Source organism: Mchenga conophoros, linkage group LG19 (genome assembly GCF_057382185.1).
Source record: "Mchenga conophoros isolate Kocher_MC1m ecotype Shallow Benthic linkage group LG19, M_conophoros_male_GT1.1, whole genome shotgun sequence".
Lineage (NCBI taxonomy): Eukaryota > Metazoa > Chordata > Actinopteri > Cichliformes > Cichlidae > Mchenga > Mchenga conophoros.
The window spans coordinates 13,709,985-13,726,788 of NC_140544.1; the positions used below are offsets into that span (position 1 = coordinate 13,709,985).

General features: G+C 41.7%; 1 protein-coding gene across 3 annotated transcripts in view; it reads right to left on the reverse strand.

Moving 5' to 3' along the window:
- Positions 1-2,040: 2,040 nt before the first annotated feature.
- Positions 2,041-16,804, reverse strand: part of lingo2b (leucine rich repeat and Ig domain containing 2b) — a 41,161-nt gene continuing 26,397 nt past the window's right edge. For 2 of the 3 annotated variants that reach the window (XM_085257584.1, XM_085257586.1), the window contains exon 2: positions 2,041-5,431. In XM_085257584.1, coding sequence (XP_085113710.1) covers positions 3,520-5,388 — 1,869 coding nt within the window. In that variant the 5' untranslated portion in view covers positions 5,389-5,431 and the 3' untranslated portion in view covers positions 2,041-3,519. Of the gene's footprint in view, positions 5,432-6,859; positions 7,078-16,804 lie in introns of those variants that run through there. The other variant, XM_085257585.1, reaches the window with a different exon arrangement.

The following is a 16,804-nucleotide window of genomic DNA, read 5'->3' on the forward strand; positions in this document are numbered from 1 at the left end:
TCCGACTCAGACGCCAGCAAGGTGGAGGTGGAGTACTGGTTTGGGCTGGTATCATCAAAGATGAGCTTGTGGGGCCTTTTTGGGTTGAGGATGGAGTCAAGCTCAACTCCCAGTCCTACTGCCAGTTTCTGGAAGACACCTTCTTCAAGCAGTGGTACAGGAAGAAGTCTGCATCCTTCAAGAAAAACATGATTTTCATGCAGGACAATGCTCCATCACACACGTCCAAGTACTCCACAGCGTGGCTGGCAAGAAAGGGTATAAAAGAAGAAAAACTAATGACATGGCTACCTCGTTCACCTGATCTGAACCCCACTGAGAACCTGTGGTCCATCATCAAATGTGAGATTTACAAGGAGGGAAAACAGTACACCTCTCTGAACAGTGTCTGGGAGGCTGTGGTTGCTGCTGCACGCAATGTTGATGGTGAACAGATCAAAACACTGACAGAATCCATGGATGGCAGGCTTTTGAGTGTCCTTGCAAAGAAAGGTGGCTATATTGGTCGCTGATTTGTTTTTGTTTTGTTTTTGAATGTCAGAAATGTATATTTGTGAATGTGGAGATGTTATATTGGTTTCACTGGTAAAAATAAATAATTGAAATGGGTATATATTTGTTTTTTGTTAAGTTGCCTAATAATTATGCACAGTAATAGTCACCTGCACACACAGATATCCCCCTAAAATAGCTAAAACTAAAAACAAACTAAAAACTACTTCCAAAAACATTCAGCTTTGATATTAATGAGTTTTTTGGGTTCATTGAGAACATGGTTGTTGTTCAATAAAAAATTATCCCTCAAAAATACAACTTGCCTAATAATTCTGCACTCCCTGTTGTCACGGTTCTGGGTCCGTTGGACCCAGTATTTTGAGTTCATTATGTTTTGGTACTTTTGCATCATGGATTTTCCTTTATGTTTCTCTGGTACTTGGTGTTTCAGTTATCTTGGTGTTTTTCTATATTATGATTTATGATCTGATACTGTTGTGATTATGATTATCATTTAGTAGCCTTTGGTCAGTGTCAAGTCTGTCTCTGTCTAGTCTGTGTCTTAGTAAAGTGTGTTTTGTTTCCTGTTTTACTTTGAAGGTTCTTGTTCCTGTCTGATGTTAGTATGTGCAGCTTTGTTCCCCCTGTCTCGCTAGCCCTGATCTCTCCCAGCTGTGTCTCCCTCCTGTTGCCGATTCCCCCGTTACTACCCTGTGTATATAAGCCCTGTGTGTTTTCCTGCCTGTTGCCGGTTTGTCTGTGTTACTCGGTGTCCTGCTCGTCTCTCTGCCTCTCATCCCTTTTTGTATCATCTCAGGTTTGTCATTTAGCTTTCCCAGTTCAGGTCTTTAGTTTTGTCTTCCCTCTTGCCTGTTTGCCTTCTCACTCCTGTATAAATAAACTCACCGGCATCTTATCCACTGCCTGCATCTTGGGTCCTCCTTCTAAATCCACACGGCTCGCCTCGGCAGCCGTGACACCTGTATATGGGGTAATCAGGTTGTTAGTTTTTAACTGTTGCAAATTGGCAACGCCTGCCTCGAGAGGGTTAAAAGTTAAAATGTTAGGGAATTTAATGTGATTGTCAAAAAAGGAACATAAACACCAAACTTCATGACAATTCATCCAACTGTTTCATTTTAATTTTATTGTCAATGATTTCGTGTTTGAGGATCTGCAAAACCATAGGGATCCCTGGGGCTATGGATACTTGTGTTAACTATCAAAACCCAAGTGGTTTACCAACTGCAGCTAGCTTGACTACAGATGTGAAAAATAGCACTGAACTATAGCATATTAAAGCGGCATGTTTTAACTTTGAAAAACCGCCACCATGCTGAGCACTGTGCGGTATTCCTGATGTTAGAGTGCAATTAATTGAGCCAAAATAGCTCATAAATGTGCATGTTTGACACCATGACATATCAGCCACACTGTTCCTATAATATTAAACTAATAAAATAAGTAAAAATCACATTAATTAAGTCATATAAAATCATGCCTACTTGCTTATGAAGAAGTGATATTATAGACAGCAACTCCAGATTTAGGGGTATGATTAAGATTTATTTCCTTTTGAAAATATACCCATAAATTTGTCATATGAAAACAATTATACAACCTTGAACATTTTATCACAACAGGATCACACAAGTTAACACCCACATCCCTGCATTACAAAGAATTGCCCTTAATTGAGTCACTTTTTTTTTTTGTTTTCTCGAAACATTTAGAACAATTTCAACAACAACGGAAACCCCCCCTTAAACAGTACAAGATCCACTACAACTTTAAAATTTCCATCTATTAAATACCCAGGACCTTTTGGTAGCCCCTGGGAAGCATCCCGACACGCTAGCTTGAAGTGATGCGCTCAAAGAAAAATGCGAGAGGAAGGGGAATTCAACCCATAAATGTGCGAAGCTCAACTGTGTCTTGTCCCAAAGAGGGCACTGGCCAGTAAATCTTTGCCATTGTGTCTAGCTTTTATATCATATCAGGGGATTTGTCTGGCAGAAAAATCTCCAATGATTTATTATGTTATAAAATGGGTTTAACATGCCATTTCTATGGCTAGAAGCCTTTCCAGAGCAATAACAGAATTGTCCACTGCTGTTTGTCAGGAAAAGCGTCTTGTTTTGCTGGGAAGTGAGCTCCAAGGGAAAGACAAAGCTCTGGCCTCACATTATAACTACATTTCTGTAAGTTTAGAAAAAACTATCCAGTGTTGAAGTCATTCCAAGGAGCACAATGACCCCTTTTCATAATGTAGCTATGCAGCATCTCTTTTGAATATATTAATTGTCATTTTGCATACAAACATATATAATCCTCTGTTTTACTCAACAGTGGCGTTGGTGTCGTTACAATGACCGAACGAGAAGAAAAAGGCCTGGAAAAATGCTTTGGACCCCATCATTCGCTTTAATTGTTCCACCCAACAAGAAAGGCAATGCGTGCACATGCACAAAGAAACACACGAATGCAACATGCGCACACAGATGCACGCGCACATACAAGCACGCACGCACACATGAACACAACGCACACCTTTCACACTGCAGCTAAGATGGGTATTAGACAATTTAGTCCTGACATGTTGCAGCGATGATAGCTCTACTGCCACGCAAAGACGTCCCCTGTCAGTCCCGGCGGCTCCCTCCTTCACCTTGATGTCACGGTGAGTCGACAAGATCATTACTCATCACATCACCACTGAATCACATGCCTAGTGCAACACTATATCACTCCCATATTGATATGTTGGTTATAGTATTATATTCAGTGTACTGTATGAGAACATTATTTCATATAAACACGTCCACGGTTTCATATATCACTTTTATGGTCACATGTCCACTTTGTCACAACGTCACCGTCATATCGACACCCACTATAAATGTACATGACTTTCATTTGTCACAAATCCACTGTGTCATAGAAAAAACTTTATTTTTTTCCCTAACTGATATGTGTGCACTGTGCCGTTAACACCGTTATGGTGTGTGCCAGTCTGCGTTGTTTTCAGATCATTTTCATGTTGACCCTTCGTGGGCCACTTGTTTCCGTCGCCTCTGCTGAAGCCCCGTTGGATTTGCGAGGGACATACTCCATATCAAAGTTGCTCTTATGGCGTCCTTTCCCTCGGCTCCAGGCAAACAGAAACAGGAAGCAGAAGATGACCACACCTAGGAAGGACAGGCAGCCCATGGCTGTAGATATAATGATAGTCTTAATGTCTAATGTGTCTGTCATGTTGTACAGTGCAGTCCCATTCCCCGATGTGCTGTTGGAGTCTGTCAGATTATTTGTGCTCCTGTTGCTATATTGAGATCTATCCCCAATGCTCAGACTCTTCACAGCTAAAGAGGCCGAAAGGCTAGCATTGCCAGCGGGGTTACTGGCAATACACCTATACACCCCGTGGTCATGCAGCTCTGCTGTCTTGATCTCAAGGGTACCATCTGGTCGGACCTCCACCCTACCACGGCTTTTGGCTGTGATATAGCGTCTGTGAGGTGTAATCCAGACCACAGACGGCTGTGGCGCTCCCTCTGCCATGCAGCTCAGACGGGCGGGCTGGCCTTCGTCAGCCATCAGCAGCTGTGTGGTGTTGGGTCCAATCCGTGGCTTGGTGCAGGTCATGTACTTGGACACCAGAGGCTCCTTGAGGTCCTGGAGAGTTTGCCCAATGAGGTTCTGAGGTGCGCTGCACTTAGGCTGGACATCCAAAATCTGCAGAGAAGGGGGCTTGTGGCTGTTGAGCAGCCAAAGCAATCTGCAGTCGCACACTAACGGGTTTCCACCCAAACAAAGCCTCTTCAAGCTGTCTAGAGAGGCGAACACTCCCTTCTCCAGAGAGTCCAGTCGGTTCTCTGACACATCCAGTAGTTGTAAAGATTTGAGGCCCGCAAAAGCAAAGGGCTCTATAGAAACCAGCTGAGCCCCTTGGAGGCGGAGCTCCAGCAAGTGTGAGAGTTGGCCCAGATCTCCCTGGTGGATGTGCTGGATGCGGCAGTAGGACAGGTTGAGATGCGTGAGGTAGGGTAGGTTGTGCAGTGCTGTGCCTGGGAAGGCAGTCAGGTTAGTGTTGGTTATGAACAATGTTGTGAGGTTGAGGCCATGCAGCGAGAGGGGAGGCAGTGTGTCCAGCCAGGGCCAGAAATCAATTTCTAAATGGCGGAGACGAGATAACCTCTTAAAAGAGAAAGGCTTAAGAAAACTAATGCTCAGGTAGCGCATGCGCAGCTCGACCAGGCTGTGCAGATGTGCCAGAGCGTCACTAGGTACGACCGTCAAATTGGAACGTTCCAGTGTCAGGCTTTGAAGTCCGAGTAATCCAGTAAAGGCCCGCTGAGAGATGAAAACCAGCTCGTTATCGCCCACCTCCAGTGATGTCAACCTACGCAGATCTTGAAAGGCATGATCCAGAAGAACCACCAGTCTGTTGTGGCTGAGATCAAGGCGGATGAGGCTGGTCAGGCCCGACAGAACACCGACAGGAACCAGTTGGAGAAGGTTACTGCGGAAGTTGAGCGAGCGGAGAGCAAGCTGAGAACGAAATGAACCAGGCTCGACCGCACTGATGAGGTTGTCGCTGAGATCCAGGTCTTCTAGTTGCTGGAATGAAGAGAAGTTGTCCGGCGTGATGACGCGCAGCTTGTTCTTACTGAGGTCTAGGACACGTGTCTCAATGGGGATGCCTTCAGGGATGGTGAGGAGGCGCTTGCGGTGGCAACTGACCGATTTGCTTGGAGCAGAGCAATCACATCGGGCGGGGCAGCTCAGAACCGAGCTGGCCAGGAGAAGCAGCAAGGCCCCGCCCAGAAAGAGGTGGCAGTGGTGCGATGCTGGGTGTCGCATGTCTCTTTTACCCACGATGCCCTCTTTCATGGCACAGCTTCTTGTGCATACAGAGCACCATCACGAACAAGCTCTGCAAGACATGAACAAGAAATGTGTTAAATTACACTTACACTCAGGCTGCACCCCCTCCTCCGCCTTCGTGCATTTTTCAACCTTTTACAACCTTTTACACTTTATGTCTACTTAAGCTGCCAACTCTGTTCTCCTTTAATGAACTGTCCCTTTTCCTGGCGAGGTGGATATGAGGGAATTAAACTCCCAGCAGGGCGAGACACAGCAAGAAATAGAAATATCAGCCCCAGAAAAATGTGAACGTTCATCACTGTGTTAGCACAAAAGGTTGCAGGCTAACTGGAGATGTTTTACGAGGATGGAAGATGTTTCAGCCCAATGGCGAGAAATGTCCCTCGTTAGAGTCCACTGAGGCTGAATGCCCATGTGGATTTGTTGTTGCTGCATGTGTGTGAGTTGGTTTTGCAGCGTGCGTGTCTGAGGGGGTGGGTTAAGGGGGTGCTCAAACTAAAATCCAGACTAAACAGAAAATGAAATGACAGCGTGTGCTTGCTGCCATAATTAAATCTACAGAGTTTTGCCAGCACATGTAACCCCAACACAATGAATGGAAGTATATATTATATACAACTCTTTATTTAGCGATCAACATATTGAGTCAACTCACTTATTGTTAAATATTGCACTGAACACAGTGTGTTTCTATAATTTTCACTAAGATGTTGTGACAAATGGCAGTTTCACATGCATCATTTTGAGTTAATTCAAACCAAATTCTTTCAATTATGTTTAAGGAGACAAATGCAAACGTGGCCACTTGCACAAGTTTTTTTCCCACACGGGTGAGGTGATTACACACTAATAATTTTCAGAGGCTGCTTTAGTGAATTTAAATACGCATTTTTATTCATTTGTCCTGCGAAATGTGGCTCTTAATTTCCATTCCTGCAAAGGCAGGGCTGGAAAGGAAGCATAGATAACAGCAGGGTAATGAGGAGACGGATGCAGAGTTCAACAGTAAAATGTTATCTCTAAGAGCCGAATCTCTCCATGGCTCGGAAAGACACAGACTTTGACAGAAAAAACCACCAGTGAGCAGCCACAGGTTGTTGAATTGACAGATGGCTATGTAGACAGAGAGGCTGACCATAATTGCCTCATTACCAGTAGTATTTGCATTCTGCTCATGGCTATCTTTGCCAATTAGGTGTGCAAAACGTAAGGCACATCTGTGAGTGGTGGAAATTTGAATGCTCTGTGATAAAGGCAAGGAAAAATGGGAGAAATATGAAAGGCGCCTTTAGAAAAGCTTTTCCACTGCTTGCAGAGCTCGCAAAGCAAAATCCTGCCAAGGTAAGCAGATGATGAGCACACAGACAGACACGTACCTTACTTTGATAGTGAAGTGAGTGACGTTCAGAAAATAGCTGAGATGAGGCAGAAGGAGCCATGCACACTCACTCATCCTCTTTCTTACAGCACTCACCCCACCGCTCAGCTCATCAGCCGCACCGCTCGCATCTCCATATCTCTGCCTTTCTTTCCCCTTTTCTTTCTATTGCTGTTTTATCTCCGTATCCTCCTGTTCACACATCTTCCACCTAACTCCTTTTCTCTCCGCGGTCCTGCCTGGCAAAAGCCCCAGTCTGTTCATCAGTCCCTGCAGGCTGGGTTTTTATCGATCGCGGCGCAGACACATCAGATGCCAGGAATGTAGCCTTTAACAAAGAGCAGGCCGTTGCCACAGCAACTACAAACCCTTACTCCCATCGGCTCTGTGTTGTCTGCCAATCAAATTAATGAAAAAAGGAAGGAATAGAGTAAGGGCGGGGGGTGATGTTTTTCCATATTCATTTAGTTTTCATATTGAGACAACAAACTATTTGAATGTATGGGTAGAAATTCAGGTCCGCTGGTGGAGCCAAGCTCACTTTAAGGTGTTTCCAAGCTGTCATTCCGAGCGCCTCGCTATTTGTCGGCCTGTCTTGTTTCCCATCCATCTGGTGCTCTGGTAACTATCTATGTCTCTCTACCTTATTATCCTTCCACATGCCTGCTTCTTTCTTTGTGTATTTATCAGTCTGCCCTTACCCGCCAGCTTCTCTTCCTCCCTGCTTCTCTGTTTAATAATTACAGTCCACTTCTCTTTTGCTGCAGTGGGGAACTGGCCTGGTGATGTGCTGATGAGTCGTGTGTCAGGCGGTCCTGCCACGGCTCTGCTCTGAGAGTTAGCCTACAAACGGAAACGGCACCATCTCGTCAGTTATTAAAGCTTGTATCAGGAGTAAACTAGCTGTTGTTTTACGCTTTCATTTCTCCACAGTTAGAAAAGGTTTTAAAAAATGAAGCAGAGGAAAGTTTTATGCATTTTAAAGCAGAAATTGTGGAAAAAAAAAACTGTACAGTTGCTATATTGCTTCATGAATCAAAATCTGTCCAGGTTCCCATGCGGACACTGGTGCAATAAAGGTGATTCCCACAAGACTCCAAATCATGTCCTTGGATTAAAATACTATTTCAACATTTGTGCAAGCGCATAACCTTGAAAACTGATGTAGCTTTGATTCTTCTAAAGACCAGCAGTCTGTTTGATGCCCCCACACACACCCAACACCACTCTGCCGCTCACCGTTCTAGTTTATCTCCACAGAATAGCTGAATGGATAACTGATAAGAATGATCACACTTTCTAATAACCATCATCGCAAAAGGGTAAATAGTAGTAAACAAAAGTTAAATTAAACTTTCATCATTTTTAACTTTTAACTTGGTTAAAAGTTGTTTTTTAAACCAACCATAAACTTTGTTTGGCTATTGAAAAAGTTGTGACTGATGTTTAAAAGTATGTGTGAGTAGATGGGGGTAGTGATGGTTCCTCTCTTAGCTCAGGGCACTCTCACAAAAGAGTTTCACATCCTGGTAAACAAAGGTTTAAAAAAGAAATCACAGGACTGTGGTCATTATCAGTCTCACTCATTATTCATTGTTTGGTTATGTCTGGCAAAGTGTGTGACTCTCTGAAGTGCCTGCAGATGGATGAGGATGTACTTAGTGATCAGAAAATACTTTGATAAAATGTGGAAGTCTTTAAATACAAAATCCATTTAGTGATCTGACTATTGACCATTGCATTAAAAATTCATACTCTGAACTCTATCCAATCAGTCAACTGCATGGCAGCAAGAAAGCAACAGTAACTCAAATAACCATGTTACAACCAAGATTTGCAGAAGAGCATCTGTGAACACACAACATGTCCAACCTTGACGCAGATGGGCCACTGTAGCGGAAGACCACACTGGAAGCTGGACACTCAGACTACAATTTATATGAGGTTATTAAAACAGGACAACACAAAACTTAAAAAGACTGGTCTGCCGAGTTTGGATTTTTACTGCAACATTTGAATGGGAGGGTCAGAATTTGGCATAAATGGCACGGAAATGTGTATCCAGCTGCCCTGTATCGAAGGTTCAAGCTGGGATTTTTTCTTGGCACATTTTCGGCCGCTTAGTACCAAATAAGTCTCATTTAACAGCAGAGCCTCCCTGAATAATTTTGCTAACTATGTGCATCCCACAGACCTCAGTGTACCAGTCCTTCCAGCAGGATAATGCGGCTAACAGATCTGCAGGAACTGTGCGGTACTACTACGTCAATAGGGACCAAAATCTGTAATGTTTCCAGCACCTTGTTCATGAAACTGTGTCGCAAAGAATTAAGGAAGCTCTAATGACTGTATGGGGTCCAAACTGCTCCTAGCAAGCTGTAACTAATGAAGTGGTCTGTGAGCATATAGTCCCTACTGCGTACACAAACACAAGAAAACAAATTACCAGTGGATTTGTTTCTTATCACCTTTGACACTGTAACTGTTTTTAAGTGAAACTGCAAGAGAGCATTCACAGGTTAATTGCATTATCCACCTCCAGATCACATTCGAAGCCCTCTATGTCACAGAAGCTTCTTCTATCAGAGTAACTCCACAGCCACTCAGATCACCACACCAATTTCTAGTGGGACTTCAACTGTGATATAGCACTGCTTCTGCAGACTCCTTTAACCATTAAAAACATCGATGGTTTTTTAGACATATTGTAAAATGCTAAATTAAGTTTGCTTACTTACTTACCCAAGACACACAGATAAAATTCTTAGAAAAATACAGCAAATCCTGTAACTGTACCCCACATCTTTTTAACATTGTGGCATAATTAATCAAAATAAGCGAGGCCTTTGCTGAAACAATGGTGTTTTCTGCGGCAACAACTTTGTTCTATACTGAGTAGCACCTGGTGCGAATTAACCAGAGATTAACTAGCTTGTTGTGATGAAGGCTCTGTGTTCCCAGCAAAAAGCTTTTCAGACTTCCAGGCGATGACAGGTGGTGGAGGGTGTGAAAAGCAGATGGGAAAGAAAACCCATTTCCAACATGTTAAAGAGTCAGAGGAATAAAAGAAGAAACGAAAAAATACAAACAAGACTGAAAGGAACACATTTGTACTCAGTTGCCAGTTATTAAACATCTAACAGCACATTTAAAAACGTGAGCTCATGACCTTTTAAAACAGCACCAATATCTTTATATTAACAGTGAAGAATATTTATGTATAATATAAAACAGGTCTTTAGTAGAGCCCACAGATGATTATTACTTCTTCCCATTGCCCTAAGCCAGTGTCTCAGGGAGGAGGGAACGAAAGATATTGATACTGATGCAAAAGATGATCATGTTTAGAATTTGCAGGTGTTGGAGTGTTGAAATTTCCGTCTGGAGGCATCATTCAAAAGAGCAGTAGCCTGCTAACAACAGTGTAAACTGGACACGCCGGTTGTTTAACTACGCAGGTGGATTTATACGGCCGATACTGCTGAATAAAAGTTCAGTGTTTCATTATCTTTGTTAAAGCTTTTTCAAGCAATTATAAAAAACACCCAGCTTGTGTGAAAAGTTTTTCTTGTTCCTTTATGGGCTTAATAAACACACACACACACACACACACACACACACACACACACGGAAGAATTTAGCCAGGTTACTGAAGAGTCAGATATATATCAACCTGGATTTGTGCAGACCAATACATAGAATGAACTGTTGGTATTTAATTTTTATCGGCTGGATAAATATGTTAGTGGATTTGTTGCATTAACTCTAAACTCTGCATTTTCCCAAATACAGCCAGTTACAACTTGGTCCCGATAGATAAGAAACACTATGGAGAAAAACTGGAGAGGTTGGGTCTCTTGGCTGACTTGGGTGAGCTTGAGGAGGAGGTGCTCGAGGAGAGGGTGGTCTGGGTGTGTCTGCGTTCACTGCTGTGTCTGTGATCTGAACTCAGATAATGGTTAGATGGATGGATGGAGGTGCAAAGTGAACTTTAAGCTCGCCACAGTGAAGAGGTGCAGGATGTGATAGACAAAATGTAACACCGAGCCTGCGTTTTTTCAGAAGGAAAAGAGAAAAGGGAGTATTTTCCAACCCATAACTTTTAAGCTACACTAACTTAATACTATGGACGAATTGAACGGAAAATGAAAGAAAGCACTTTCGCTTTAAAGTACACGCAGATGTTAATCTGAATATTTAAACTGTGAAAACATTTAATGAAAATTCAGCAACTCAAAAAATTCTACCATTACCAAATTTTGAAATCCAATAATCCTGATGGAAAACGACAGCAACAAATTCCTAATTATACATTTGAGAGTAAAAAATAGTCTTATAACAATGAGTCACTAAACATGATGACACAGAACTTATTCTACGGGTGCTCAGCTGTAACTGTGCTAAATGTGATTTATTTTAAAGAGAAAAAATAAACAATGGAACGCTCATTGGACTCACAGCTGTACCTGACCACCTCCTCACTGAATGGGCTACTGAGACAGCCACATCACGGTGCAGAAGCCTCCAGCATGTAAAGGGTTAAAGGGATGATTATTATCCTCTGTTATAATCATAATGAGACCAGAACTATAATATGAAAGCATTTACTGCGTCGAAGTAATCTGCACATCACTGACATATGACTCAACACTGCGAGTGGCCTGTTTAAATCTGTGGCTCTGACAAGCCTGACCCAGGCTGACATACAGTGGCACACATACAGTACCATAGATGCAGCTTCTCACTTTGAGCTTTACAATATTTTTAGAAAGAGTTGGAGCCAACCCTGTCACGTTCAAGATGCAAAATATACAAAAGCCCATAGAATTCTGGGTAAATTGTAATAGTAAGGCGGGTCATTGAGAAGGGCAGCCTACAGGGTTGAACGTTTTGGGATTTGGTTCTGAATTGGATTAGAGTCACAGTGAAACTGTAGAAAATCTGACAGCCGAAAAGGAGCTGTAGGGTGATGCATGAGTCACTGTGAGATGGAGAGAGAAAGAAAGAAGAGGGTAAAAAAGAGAGAGAGGGGAGAGAAGAACATAAAGCAGAAATGCATGAAGAAGTGAAGGAAAGCCACGCTTACAAGATTAGATGAAAACCCTTGTTTTCCTGAGCTGACCGTGACTTCTAATGTACTTTTTACTGCGTGAAGCTGGAGAAACTGATTGCAGCTCTTCCACGAGATCTCAGTAATACTCAGGCAATGTTCAGCGCACATGTTGATTTTAATCTGCGGGCTCATCTGTCAAGATGAGCACCATTAAATCCCTGTTCATTATCGCACCACTTACCAAATCTGCGGCCTTTGACAGGAGCAGAGCAAACGCAATTTACACTGGGAGGGACTTAATTGGACCGTACCAAAACATTTTATTTTATACAATATCTGTGGCTGCAAAACTATCTGTGGATTAATAATGCATTTTATTGACACAGCGTGTCCATCACGTTTCTTTTTGCCCTCAGGTGTGCAATAAATCAATGTGTTGTGCTGCAGTTTTGTGAAAAGCACCATTTGCAGGACTGCAACTTTGAGGTAATGATGTTTGCACAGTTAAGCCAGTATGTGTGGCTAGAGGTAGCTATATAACATTAAAGGCATGTGTTGTCTTTGTGGTTACGGTGCATAATAATCGCCACTATAAATCCTCTCTCCTCCTCCCACAGGCTTGCAAACGTGAGTCTGTTGTTGAATTCATTTACATGGCTGCAATTATTTTGCAGCCAGCTCCTTGGAAATAAGCCATTATCATTTTCTTCCCACTACAACCCCTGCAAAGGACTTTAATGCAGATTTTACTCTTGCTTTTGCATTATAAAAAGCTTGTATTTCTTTCAAGTTTTCATTTGTCACTTTAGATCACCAGTCATAAAAACTGTGCGCTTCTATTCATCCTTTTGCTTTCTCGCTTAAATAATAAAATGTTCTGCTTTGCTCATTTCCAGATGTATGAGTGGCATGAATAATGGAATTATTTCACATGGGAGAGTTCACATGTAGGCGATTATTATCAGCGGGAACATACTCTGCATGATAATTGACCCGAGAGGACATGTCATCGAACCAGTCATCGTTTTTGTGCATATCTGATGCACAAACAAATGTGCGTGCAAATGGTGATGATGATTCAACAAGCAACGATGCTGTGACACAGTGAATTAACAAAATATTAGGACTGCATATTCTACTAATGCCGTTAGACAAAGAAAGAAACAGGGGAGCTAGAGGACAGCTGAGATTTAGCAAAAGCAGCAGAAAGGCATTACTGATGCTTTCTGCCTTCGGTGCAGCCGGAGCTCGATTTAATGATAATTCGCTGTGTATTCACCACAAATACTAACAAGCCAAATTCATTTTCTATTCTGGGAATTGTGTCACTCTGCACACACACTGACCACCCTGCAGAGTGCAAAATGTCAGCAGAGCTTTCAGGGTGCTGTTAGGATTCGGAAGTTGAACCGTGTTCTTCTCGGCTAATTAGAGCCTGTGCATCCAAACTCTGCCAATTAAACAGCTTCTTTCTGCACCACTGGCCACGTTTCCTCTGAAGCTGTGGCTTGTTGAGCCATCACCAGTGTATCCTGTCTTCCACCATGTGGCTTGTTGTGCGTCTGCTGTGCTGCAGGCTCACGAGGGATGTTGCTTTACCCCACAGTCTCTGGATTTAGAACTGTCCAGTTAATACTTAGTGAGTGTTTGCTCATACTGATAGACAGAGGGAGGGAGTGTGCAGAGCCTTTGCACAACAGCTTTTAGAAGTGCGACTAAATGCAAACAGTAATGTGCTGTAACACAGCGTCCATGCTGTGGACATGAATAATGTGAGCATTGTGTTCCTCCACCGGCTGACGTGCCATCTATGACACACAAAAACCCTGTTTGTAAAATGTTAGTCAAAACTGAATTCTCGTTACGTGCAAATTTGATTAAATTCTGACAAATACTGAAGGAAGAGCTGTGGTTTTTATAAACTGTGGATGGGCAACGGATTCCCATACTGCCTCTTTATATTCTTATATTCTTATATTCTTTAGATGACATATCATAGAGCACAGCAACTTTCAGATATGCTTCTTCTTGAAAATATATCAAATTTACATTTCAGTCTAATCCTTGGAAAGTCACTTTTGTGTAAAAGTGTATGTAGCATTGTATGAATGTTGCTTTTGTCTTATTAAGATCATTTAAGAGTCCTTTTGATTTTCAGCATTCACATGAAATAATTAAATTCAGTGATTTAGTCGCCATCATCCTCTGTTTTAATTTTTTTGGCATTATGCTAAAAAAAAAAGAAGGAAATAAGGAAAAGGTTTGTGCTACCTATTCATCATGAAAGACAGACAATGTTAGCAACTATCCGATAAAGCCTAGTCATAAAGGTCCAAAGGCTTTTTGCAGTATTTTTGCTGTATGTTTAAAAGCTTTCGCTGTCATTGGTTATATATGAAGGAGATGGATGTAGTCACTGTGACCTCACCTATTGCTAATTAAAATCCACTTGTGAAGCCTGGATTTTAGCACTTTTGCTACCTTAATTTTGATATTTTGAAACCAAATGTCACAAATGAGGTTACTTGTCATTCATAAGGTAGTAGTAAGGGATCTTAACTCTAAATGGGACAGTAATTTACAATTCAATTTTATTATTTTATTATTTTTTAGTTGGTTGCACTGCCCCCAAGTGGCCAATAAATTATCTCACAGATTTCTGTTATTATTTGTTCTGGCAGAAGAATAATCTGCATGAAATAGAAATGAAATTTATGACTGAGAGGAACAGTGATCACTAGCCAAGGCTTCAGGGACACAAGCCTAGAAACAACATCCAGCAGACATCCATCCATATGGAACAATGTATATGTCTGACTCAACGGTGGTCGCCAGCTAAGTGAAATTGGTCGCAAAGTTGCTGCATCAAAAACCTCCTTGCTTTGATTGCAAGTGGTTGCCAAGGGGATTGCAACTGGTCTCTAGGCCGGTCGGACTGAGGCTGAAGGCTTCCATTGCAAAATATACTTAAAAATTGATCACTGAGCAATCAGGCAGCTGCGGTTCAGGAGGTAGAGAGGTCGCTACAAATGGAAATGTTGGTGTCTTCTCTAGTATGCATGTCAAAGTATCCTTAGGCAAGATATTGAACCCCGAGTTGGACCCAATGCATCCACTGGAGTTTAGAAGAAAAGCACTTAGATGCACAAAAAGATGCTTGTGTAAATGCCTAAAGAGGATTTGAAGTAGAAGAGCGCTACATAAGTAGCAGACCATTTGCATAATGTCCCGAATAATAACCTTTCAGACTCTTGTCATATCTAAGTAAAACTATAACACAACAATCTGGTATAACAGACGCGTCTGACAGGAAGCAGTTCCATTCTGCTTTTGAAAACAGTTCATTTTCAGCCTTCTAATGTACAGTCAAACATGTCAGATACATGGAAGAGCTTTACTTGATAAATGAGCGAGCCCTTAAGCTTGCTCTTTTAAATATGAGTCATTCACAAGTAGTTTTTTCTACTGATTCTCAAAGATTTCTCTCATATGCTAAAAGATCAAATAGTCCATTAAGGTCCTTCCTGAAATAATGAAATAGTTAAGTAGGCAATCTATTAGCTGCTTTCCAAGTGATTCGGTTTAAAATCTCCTTTTTCAAATGTGTCGCACAGACACTCAATTCTGTAACTAATAGTACTGTAACATCAATATTCATACTGGTCTGTGCGTTAGTCTCTAGCCATTTTATATTCTACCTCCGTCGCAGAAGGACAGTAATCATACTGTGAGAAGTGATTGCTTCAAATATCTCATTGCTTCATTTCAATGACTGCTTAGGTTTCCAACAAAATAATGATCTGATTTTCCACGCCATGTCCACCGGCATTATTGTCTCCTGCCTATCCTGGCAAGAGTTTTGTAGAGTAGTAGATTTTTCTCACCCCCTCGCTCTCTTTCCTTGTTGCTTATAAATCCGAGTGTTACTTGAAGGACACTCACCATATTAGGTTTCTGTCTAATTTTAGTCTTGGGAGGTAGAACTCATCCATTTTTCATGGTAGACGTATACCACTGCTGGTTCATAGGGGCCTTCCTCATTCACAGAAAGAAGATTTGTCTTAACATATTACACCAGAATGTTTTTGCTCTCTATTCTAATCATCTTATCTCCTGCAAACAAGTCCTGTGTAATGTGTTTCACGACTATATTACTGATAGGTTTTGGCACATTTGCATGGAGGCTTATTGCTGCTGGGGTAGAGGTTCGGATTTTCTTCTGTTAAACTTGTGCGCAATCCCAGCAACCATATTTAAAAAGAATCACATATAGTTCCAGGTTTTACTCAACCAGAGAAAATCTCCAATCCTTTTCATTCCAGATGACACTAAACCACTACGTCAGAGAGGTGCTGCTACTTTAAAAGGTCAAGTTTTACCTTACACATATTGCTTACCTCTAAAAATAACGAGGGAAAAAGAGCCCATCGTTGTTAGATGGTCTCTTGTTGTCAACATCTTTATGTTTGCCACAAAACTCATGGGAGGCATTTGTACTGTCCTAGTAGGGGCCTGTTGCAATTATATGGTGCCCGTATCGATCCCAAGTATTGATTCAAGTCGGTCGCTGAATTTAAGATTCAACAGATGCTTCTTTGGATTTCAGAGGAAATGAGAACAATGGAAAGTTCTTTCATTTGAAAACAGCAAGGCATCTCTTTAATAAGGCATTTTTATTTACCTTAAGAAGTAAGCTGCACCTTGTCTCTGTTGTGTTCACTAAAGCTTTCAAAACTGAAGGCTGAATGCTAATGAAGCAGCCCATTTAAATTCAGCTCATCCTTCATGGTTCACTGTGGAATTGGTAAAGTGTCGGTTTATAAAAGTAATTCTTACCATGTTTCACAGTTTCAAGAATATTTGCTGAATATCTGAAAATAAAATCTTTGAATGAAGTTGAACTATTAGCTCAGCCATCCTGTGTCTAATAATGCACACATGAATCTGCATGCACTCCCTCATAAGGCTCACTTTAAATTAAATATGCA